The 10,183-nt window shown below is 38.5% G+C and overlaps 1 protein-coding gene across 1 annotated transcript; it reads left to right on the plus strand.

Annotated features, from left to right (window-relative positions):
• Positions 1-53: 53 nt before the first annotated feature.
• Positions 54-9,723, plus strand: odad4 (outer dynein arm docking complex subunit 4). The gene is made up of 12 exons (XM_051885540.1): positions 54-393; positions 499-630; positions 2,148-2,301; positions 2,426-2,487; positions 2,699-2,843; positions 2,955-3,179; positions 6,124-6,252; positions 6,351-6,429; positions 6,531-6,617; positions 6,732-6,928; positions 7,115-7,215; positions 9,283-9,723. The coding sequence occupies exons 1-12, from the start codon at positions 277-279 to the stop codon at positions 9,316-9,318; spliced, it is 1,464 nt and encodes a 487-aa protein (XP_051741500.1). The 5' UTR covers positions 54-276; the 3' UTR covers positions 9,319-9,723.
• The last annotated feature ends 460 nt before the right edge of the window (positions 9,724-10,183 follow it).

The raw sequence follows: 10,183 nt of genomic DNA on the forward strand, positions 1-10,183 counted from the left end.
CTCACAATCTATTTTTATTAATATATTTTAAAATTAATGTATCTTTTATAGAAACGTATGTCGAGCGAAATATTATTTTAGACGTTATACCTAAGCGTTTAAGATTGAATGACGTCGCATGCCAATCAAAGTTCCTAACAGTTCATTGGCCCCACTGGGTTTTGTTAGGAGAGTTGCTAGGATACGAGCGGACGGGACGGTCCTTTACTAAAACTGCTCTTATTGATGTGTACTGAAAGGTTTCGATATAATTCTGCTTAGAAGAATACGATTAAAATGTCTGATAAGGAGGAAGAACAAGGGCCGAAGAGTACCTTTACCACTTACATGGCTGAAGGTGACCAGCTGTTTCAGAAGGGAGAGTATGTCAAAGCTATCGAGAGCTTTTCCATGGTAAGCTAATAACTATGAGACAACACATATTACATCGCTTACATTCAGATGACATTAAACTGATTTATTTTACGTTTTACAAGAGGCTTCTCTGTTATCCAACAGGCTTTGAGTTTACAGCCGGATGATAAGAACTGTCTGGTCGCCAGATCCAGGTGTTATGTGAAATTAGGTGATGCAGAAAGCGCGCTGAAAGACGCCGAGACCTCCCTCAAAGACAACAAAAACTACTTCAAGGTGTGTTTATCTGTGGCGTTAGCTTGTTTTTTTTCCCCCTCATCATTTGGTCCGAAAGGTCCCAGCAGCTAACTACAGCTTTGAGTTACTGTGTATGTGTGCCTGTAGTAAGACACTTGTCCTGAAGGGGGCATTGTTAACCAGATGATGATGATTCGGTGTCAGAAAAAGTGACATTTATATTACAAGCACGTTTTTGAACGCAGATAGTACTGAATATACGGTTTAAAATTAACTCTATCCCCCGGTTTCACAGACAAGGCTTAAGCTAGACTAAAATGCGTGTTTGAGCTGTTTTAACCGAAAGCAACTTGTACTGACATATCTTAAAATATGCCAGTGCCATTGTTTTCTCAAGATGCACACAAGTAATGTTTTTATTTTTTATTTTATTTTTTTTTCCTCTTTTTTTTCTAGTGTACGTTTATAAAAGCTATTTAAATATCCTAATTGAGCTAAGGCCTAATCCTTTTAGGGTAAGCCCTGTCTGTGAAACCGGGCCTAAAAGTTTTGAGGCAAAAACAACACATGGCCATGAAACATGACAGACTCTACATGTGAGGGGAAAATCCACTAAAATGGTCGAGAGGTTAGTTATGTGGAAAGTGTAGCTTTTTCAGATGACCCTTAACTTGGTATTTTGTATGTTTTGCAATGAAATTCGTGAACCGTGAACTGGCTTAAGTGTCTGAATACTTTTTGGGGCTACTATATAAACCCTCCTAAAAATAATAGTGTTCAATGGCATCAGTAAAAGCACACCTGAATTATCAGTTGTTATCAAAGGTTTGGGGTCAGTAAGATTTTAATTTTAAAGAGAATTTTCAAAGAAATTAATGTCATTCAGCAAGGATGCATTAAATTGATCAAAAGTTATAATAAAGACTTTCATTTTTACAAAAAAAAAATTCAAATAAATTAATTTTCTATGCAATCAAAGAATTATCACAGGTTCAACAAAAATATTAAGCAGCACAACCATTTTAACATGGATAATAATAAATCTTTCTTAAGCAATATCAGCATATTATAATGATTTCTAAAGGATCATGTGACTGAAGACTGCAGTCTAAATTTTCAATATATCCTAATCATTTTTAACATGTATTCATTACTTCAATAAGCTCATTGTTTCTAACTTAAATTATTACATTGTTTAAATTAAAACATTGTTAGCTAACTGCGTGATGTATATGTACATTTCTGAAATTTATACTTAGACACAGTCACGTCCGATAACAGATCACCGTACATTGTAATGTAGACACATGCATTTTCTGTAAAGCTGCTTTGAAACGAGATGTAATGTAAAAAGCGCCATACAAATAAACACGAATTGAAGTGAATGTGGAGTAATGATGCTGAAAAATTACATTTCAAAATTGATTAAAATATTAGATACAATTATTTTGTAGTAAATTGTAATAAAATTTCACAATATTCCTGTTTTTACTGATCAAATAAATGCTAACAGGTAACCTCTGATTCTCATTCGATCTCCATCCTGTCTGCTGCAGGGTCTGTATCAGAAGGCAGAAGCCCTCTACACTATGGGCGATTTTGAGTTTGCATTGGTCTACTATCACAGAGGCCATAAGCTACGTCCGGAGCTGCAGGAGTTCAGACTGGGAATCCAGAAAGCTCAAGAGGCAATCGACAACTCAGTGGGCAGTAAGTCCTTAGACACAACGTGAGAAATGAGGTGGTCATATTTTGGTTACACAGCAAAGAGACTTGAGTTACTTTATAAAAGATTTCAAAACCCACATCCACCTTTCTCTCCACAACCTAAAAGGTCCTTCCTCTGTGAAGTTGGAAAATAAAGGAGACCTGTCTGTCTTCCACAAGTCTAATGGGGTGAGCTTTCTCTCTCTCTCTCGCTCTCTCTCTCGCTCTCTCTCTCGCTCTCTCTCTCGCTCTCTCTCTCGCTCTCGCTCTCTCTCGCTCTCTCTCTCCCTTCTGTTATACCACCTGCCCCGTCACTCACCCTACCATTGTTTTTATTTCACCTTTATATTCATTTTAGCAGTTAGTAATGCATATTTGTTTGTTTGATACAATCCCAAAGGTTCATCCCAAGCATTTGAATCATTCTCATAAGGAATCCAAAAAGCATGGTCAGAAGATGGGCAAATATGAAAAAACAGCTAAGCAACTTCTGGGAGAACTGTACAGTGACAGAGAATACTTAGAGAAACTTCTTCAAGATGAGGGTGTGTGTGTGTGTGTGTGTGTGTCTGTCTGTTTTCATGGGTTTTTAGGACTTGTTTGCATCTATGAGGGTGCATATTCTTTATAAAGTATGGCAATCTGCTCCCATACAGATCTTATAAAAAGTAAGATAAGAACTGGAGAGCGTGTGCAAGATCTGATCGTAGGCTGCATCTCATATCTGGACACGCGGACGGCATTCTGGCAGCAGCAGAAGCCCATCTATGCTCGTCAGCGAGACCGAAAACTAATGCAGCAGCAGTGGAACCGGGTTCAACACAAGCCCCCCTCAGACCCCACCCGATATGTCCTCACCAGTCTGGAGGACATTGACACAGGTGAACCTCTGCAGAATTTGAGAGGGGTCAAAGTTGCATACTCATGTTACACATGGAAAACCATACACTACCATCAAAATTGTGGCTCAGTACGATTTTTTAAATTACGCATCCAAAATTAAGTTTGTTTACGTAATATATGTGTGTGTACTGTGTATATTATTTATTATGTATATATAAATACACACATGCATGTACATATTTAACAAAAATATATTTATATATGAAATATTTATATGTAATATAATATGTATACATGTACATTTTCTTAAATAAATAGGTGTGTGTGTGTGTGTGTGTATTTACATATACATAATATACAAACCCGATTCCAAAAAAGTTGGGACACTGTACAAATTGTGAATAAAAAAGGAATGCAATGATGTGGAAGTTTCAAATTTCAATATTTTATTCAGAATACAACATAGATGACATATCAAATGTTTAAACTGAGAAAATGTATCATTTTAAGGGAAAAATAAGTTGATTTTAAATTTCATGGCATCAACACATCTCAAAAAAGTTGGGACAAGGCCATGTTTACCACTGTGTGGCATCCCCTCTTCTTTTTATAACAGTCTGCAAACGTCTGGGGACTGAGGAGACAAGTTGCTCAAGTTTAGAAATAGGAATGTTGTCCCATTCTTGTCTAATACAGGCTTCTAGTTGCTCAACTGTTTTAGGTCTTCTTTGTCGCATCTTCCTCTTTATGATGCGCCAAATGTTTTCTATGGGTGAAAGATCTGGACTGCAGGCTGGCCATTTCAGTACCCGGATCCTCCTCCTGCACAGCCATGATGTTGTAATTGATGCAGTATGTGGTCTGGCATTGTCATGTTGGAAAATGCAAGGTCTTCCCTGAAAGAGACGACGTCTGGATGGGAGCATATGTTGTTCTAGAACTTGGATATACCTTTCAGCATTGATGGTGCCTTTCCAGATGCTCATGCCACATGCACTCATGCAACCCCATACCATCAGAGATGCAGGCTTCTGAACTGAGCGCTGATAACAACTTGGGTTATCCTTGTCCTCTTTAGTCCGGATGACATGGCGTCCCAGTTTTCCAAAAAGAACGGCAAATTTTGATTCGTCTGACCACAAAACAGTTTTCCACTTCGCCACAGTCCATTTTAAATGAGCCTTGGCCCAGAGAAAATGCCTGCGCTTCTGGATCATGTTTAGATATGGCTTCTTTTTTGACCTATAGAGTTTTAGCCGGCAACGGCGAATGGCACGGTGGATTGTGTTCACCGACAATGTTTTCTGGAAGTATTCCTGAGCCCATGTTGTGATTTCCATTACAGTAGCATTCCTGTATGTGATGCAGTGCCGTCTAAGGGCCCGAAGATCACGGGCATCCAGTATGGTTTTCTGGCCTTGACCCTTATGCACAGAGATTGTTCCAGATTCTCTGAATCTTTGGATGATATTATGCACTGTAGATGATGATGATAACTTCAAACTCTTTGCAATTTTTCTCTGAGAAACTCCTTTCTGATATTGTTCCACTATTTTTCGTGCCCATCTTGACTTCTGAGAGACACTGCCACTCTGAGAGGCTCTTTTTATACCCAATCATGTTGCCAATTGACCTAATAAGTTGCAAATTGGTCCTCCAGCTGTTCCTTATATGCACATTTAACTTTTCCGGCCTCTTATTGCTACCTGTCCCAACTTTTTTGGAATGTGTAGCTCTCATGAAATCCAAAATGAGCCAATATTTGGCATGACATTTCAAAATGTCTCACTTTCAACATTTGATATCTATATTCTATTGTGAATAAAATATAAGTTTGAGATTTGTAAATTATTGCATTCCTTTTTTTATTCACAATTTGTACAGTGTCCCAACTTTTTTGGAATCGGGTTTGTACACAGTACACACACATACTGTATATTATGTAAACACAAACTTTTATTTTGGATGCGATTAATTGCTTGACAGGACTATTTTTGAAATAAATATTTTATGCTCATCAAGGCTGCATTTATTTGATCATATTGTAAAATATTATTACAGTTTAAAATAATTTGCATTTGAATATATTATAAAATGTAATTTATTCGTGTGATGGCAAAGCTGAATTTTCAGCAGCATCACTCCAGTCTTCAATGTCACATGACCCTTTCTGAAAATTATTCTAATACACTGATTCTGTGATTTGGAAGAAATATTTCTTCTTCTTATCAATGTTGAAAATGGTTGTGCTGCTTAATATTTTTTGTGGAAATCATGATGCTTATGATTACTGGACTGTCACTTTTGATCAATTTAATGCACCCTTGCTGAGTAAAAATTCTTACCGACCCCAAACTTTCGAACTGTATGTGAAGTGTATGCAGATGATTATTAGCTAACTGACGAATAACTGACCTATGACAACCTGGAAATAATGTGGGAATTATGATCCTAATTATTCTCTAGGGCACGCCACAATGTTTGTGTTAGAAGACCAGTCACATAATGCACCCAGCTAATTATTTGAATAGTTAATAGTGTTTGCTAAGGACATTTGAACAACAATACATCAAATGTTGCTACTTGCTGAGAAGTGCCTAAACTGCATTCATATTTACTGTTGTTTGGTGAATTTCCATGGGTGAAATCCTGTCATTTCAAAGGGAATACACGCAACTCTGGAATTTCACATGAGGGTGAAACCCAGATTTCGCAAGGTATTCACCATGTTGACCAACAGAAAGCTGCTTGGTTTGAAAGTAACTTCTGTGAAATTTCACTGAAATTACAGCACCTTAAGAGATCAGGCTTATGATTTCTGCCTGGTGGACAATAAAACAGGCCAGAAAATCACATAGACTCATAGAAACACTCAGAACACCTTAACAACGTTCTGGTATCGCATGACTTTTGGATGGGCAAGCATTTTCAGAAAATGTTTTATGTTATTGGATTTATGAGAATTATTTGTTTAATTGGCAGCCTTGAGTGCAGGCAATGCAGAAGGCGGCCTGAAGAAGGCCCGTGAGCTCATGAAGGCGGTGAAGGAATGGTCTGAGAAGGTGCTGCCCAATAAGAGAGAAGTGCTTGGGAACCTGCACAGCTGCATTGGTAGAGTCTGGGATTCTCATCTGCCTAATACTTAAATATATAACATCAATAGCACAAGAATCAGAGATACAAAACTCTTTCTCTTATGTTCTGTGTAGGCAATGCACTGATGGATCTTGGGAATATGGACAAGGCTCTGCATCATCATGAGAAAGATCTGGAGCTGGCCAAGAAAGGGTGAGCGCTCACGAGAGTAGGCACACAACCTTTCTGTTTTTCTTGGTTGGTTAATAAACTACAATTCATCAGGTGTGTTTGGTTTGTGCTTCGTGTCATAGCGACCTGACGGACAGTAAATCCAGGGCTCTGGACAACATTGGCCGTGTTTACGCACGGATTGGAAAGTTCCAACAAGCTATAGAAGTGTAAGCGCGTTTGCCTTTAATTAATGTTTACTTTGGTGTTTATGTACACAGACAAGTCTATTGCAATAGTCATTTTGTTTTGTTCTGTGTGTGTTTATATATGTGTTTGCATAGCTGGGAGGAGAAGGTGCCTTTAGCATGTGGCGGGTTAGAGAAGGCCTGGTTGTTCCATGAGATTGGCCGCTGTTACCTTGAACTGAAGCGCTACGGCGAAGCACGAGACTATGGCTCCCGCTCGCTCACGGCCGCCGATGACATCAGTGATGAGAAATGGCAGCTCAATGCCAGTGTGCTCATGGCGCAGGCCGAATGTGAGTCCAAACTACATCGCCCAGAACCCCAGGAAGTCAGCGGTTTAATGCACTTTGTGACCATGAATAATCTGATTTCCCACAATGCTCAGAATCAATAAGAAGTTAATGTGGTCGTTATGTATATTTGATCTACGCCATGCTGTGCGATTAGATCATTTTGCATCCTCTTTCTCTCTTACACAGTGAAGATGGGTAACTACAAGGCCAGTGTGTTACACTTTGAGAGAGCACTGGACCGGGCAAAACTGCTGCAGGACGACTCTGCCAGCGAAGCCATCCAGAAGGTCAACACAGACATTCCTATCCTGCTCTCTCACTCTCTCCCTCATCCCTCTCACCATCCATCTCGCGTGTGGCCTTTTCTATCCTCCCATTTAAGCTACAGTAAAATGACTGAGATTCTAAATCGCACAGGATTGTTTCTGTGTATGTCACAGAGGACCAATATGGCAGTTTGACCAAAGGTGTGGTCACATTTACCATTGTTCGGCTAATGTTTTTAGGTGAAATCCAGTCATTTCAATAGGAGTTCATGCGATCGAAAATTTTGCAAAATTTCCCTATGCAGATTTTGCATTGGGTTTAAATTGGTCACACTATGCTTCATACATCACTACTACAATGGAATTTTGCCCGAAATTTCACTAATGTGACCACACCTTAAAGGGATAGTTCACCCAAATATAAAAATTATCCCATGATTTACTCGCTCTCAAGTCATGCTAGGTGTATATGATTATCTTCTTTAAGATGAACACAATCAGAGATATATTTAAAAAATATCCTGGTTCTTCCAAGGTTTATAATGGTAGTGAATGGGGACCTGTTTTGAAGCCCAAAAAAATTCATCCATCCATCATAAAAAATAATCCATACGACTCCAGGGGGTCAATAAAGTGAAGCGATGGGTTTTTGTAAGAAAAATATCCATATTTAAAACTTTATAAAATAAAATAATTAGCTTCTGTCAGATGACCGTACACATACTGCGCAAGTCGACTTGCACCGAACGAGTAACCCCTGGCGCGATGTATGACGCAGGATGTTGTAGAACGTGATGTAAGACACAGGCTTAGACACATCTCGCCGTTCAAACAAATAGGGCTGTGCAACAAACTCAAGCTCCTCCTCTCTTATATCAAAATCCTCCGACATTTCTCTTTAACATTTCTCATTTTAGATTTCTAACTTGTGACCGGTGTTTTGTTTTGCTCTCTCCTCTGAGCTTCCACGTTTGTCATTACGTCATGCGTCGGGTCCGCCGTAAATAAATGAGTACGCCTCAAGCTAGAGTCTGCCGGAAGCTAGTTATTATAGTTAATAAAGTTATAAATATTGATATTTTTCTTACAAAAACCCATTGCTTTGGTTCAGAAGGCCATTATTAACCCCCTGGAGCCATATGGATTATATTTACGATGGATGGATGCATTTTTTGGGCTTCAAAACAGGCCCCCCATTTACTATCATTATAAAGCTGGTTAGAGCCAAGATATTTTTAAATATATCTCTGACTGTTTTTGTCCAAAAGAAAATAGTCATATACACCTAGGATGGCTTGAGGGTGAGTAAATCATAGGATAATTTTCATTTTTGGGTGAACTATCCCTTTAAGTCTCACACCTTGCAAGTCTGCAAAATTTTTACTAAAATGTTATTTACAGTACTATTTTATGACTACTTCTGGCTAGTAATATTAGGCAATGTCTATCCTGTAAAATTCCCTTGACTGTCAGTTTAAATCACGCTCATTTAAAATGGGACATAACCTGATATGAGGAAGCAACATTTGATAAAACATGCTTCACTTCCATGTTAATAAGAGTTTCTGTCATAACTAGCTGCGTCAGGAAACACTATAATTTGTCTTTCACTTAGTTTCTTCTTCTATGGCACCACACCATATAGCTTGTGCATATTAAACATGTATTACGTTTAGAAGCTAAGAAACATCTATTATATGACAAAACCGTGACTTGGGAAAACAATGCAGAAGATTCTGCTTGGAGGAGCATTTTAGAAGTCATGAAAATTAAAATTTATTATAATGTCATCTTAGTTTTATGCCAGGAAAACAGCTGTTCTGATTGGCTGTTACATTGCGCACATTACGTCACTGGATTCTTGTTGCGTTGTGCGTAGTTAGTGCATGGTGACAGAATATTTATCAATACTAGTTCCTTTGTCATAATATGAACTGATAATTGTAATATTTACAAGCACTCATTGATCAGTTTTCATTTTTTGCATGTTATCTGATTCTTGACTATCCCGTTGCTCTAATTTCATATTTCTTCATGTTGCTCTTTTTTGACCCACTTTAATCAATTCCTCAATTTCTCGCCCTGCAGGCTCTTCGTGAAGCAAGACACAGAGTGACTCCGTAAGACGAGAAACCCCTTCTGAATAAAATGTCTGCAATCCACCTCCAAGACAAGTCAGAACTAATGCATCCTTACTAGTGGAATAAAATCTGCCTGAAGAACATTTTGCTGGATTGAATTCTGGTGTCATTGGTTAAGGATTACTTTATGACTGCCTTCTGTTTCCATATGGTAAAAAGATGTTTTGCATAGTTTTACATAAACAGACTGTCACAGTTTCAGAGGTATAGCAAATCATGTTTGATATTTGTGATGCAGTGTCCAAGTGATGTTGCCCAGATCCTGTTAATGTATGCCAATAGACACACACTTGTGCTCTGACCCTCTGTTGATATAGAGAAATACTCATAATCCAAACATGGGTTTGAACTGAAAATCATTAAAATTAGTTTAGAGTTGTCCTCTTAATTAAGTTTACACTCCAATCTATTGAGTCGATGTTGACTTTGAGTATGTGCTCATCAAAAATGAACACAAGTATGTGCCCTGACAGACTGCGTATATGAATTGCTGTCAGTTTTTATGTGTGTGAGAGAGTATGTTTGCGCGGGTTACATCTGCTAATTATGTGAATGCACCACAAACACTTGTGAGAAAGTGGTCGCAGCCAACCTGCATTTGTGCGGAACTCTACAATAAGCTGAAGCAGCGATTCTTGACTGCAAAACATGTCAGTGCAATGTCAAAACGCATAACCACTCAGCGGCCCATCATTCATTTCACACGTCCCTCACAGACATCAACAAGTCATAACATGCACTCATTTTTGCTAGGTATGCTCTTGTACAACAGGCCTGCGAGCATACATTCAAATGAACAATAGGTGTACAAGATACGGAAATCTTGATGTTTGCCATCACATTCACAT

The sequence above is a fragment of the Ctenopharyngodon idella genome, chromosome 3 (assembly GCF_019924925.1).
Source record: "Ctenopharyngodon idella isolate HZGC_01 chromosome 3, HZGC01, whole genome shotgun sequence".
NCBI lineage: Eukaryota > Metazoa > Chordata > Actinopteri > Cypriniformes > Xenocyprididae > Ctenopharyngodon > Ctenopharyngodon idella.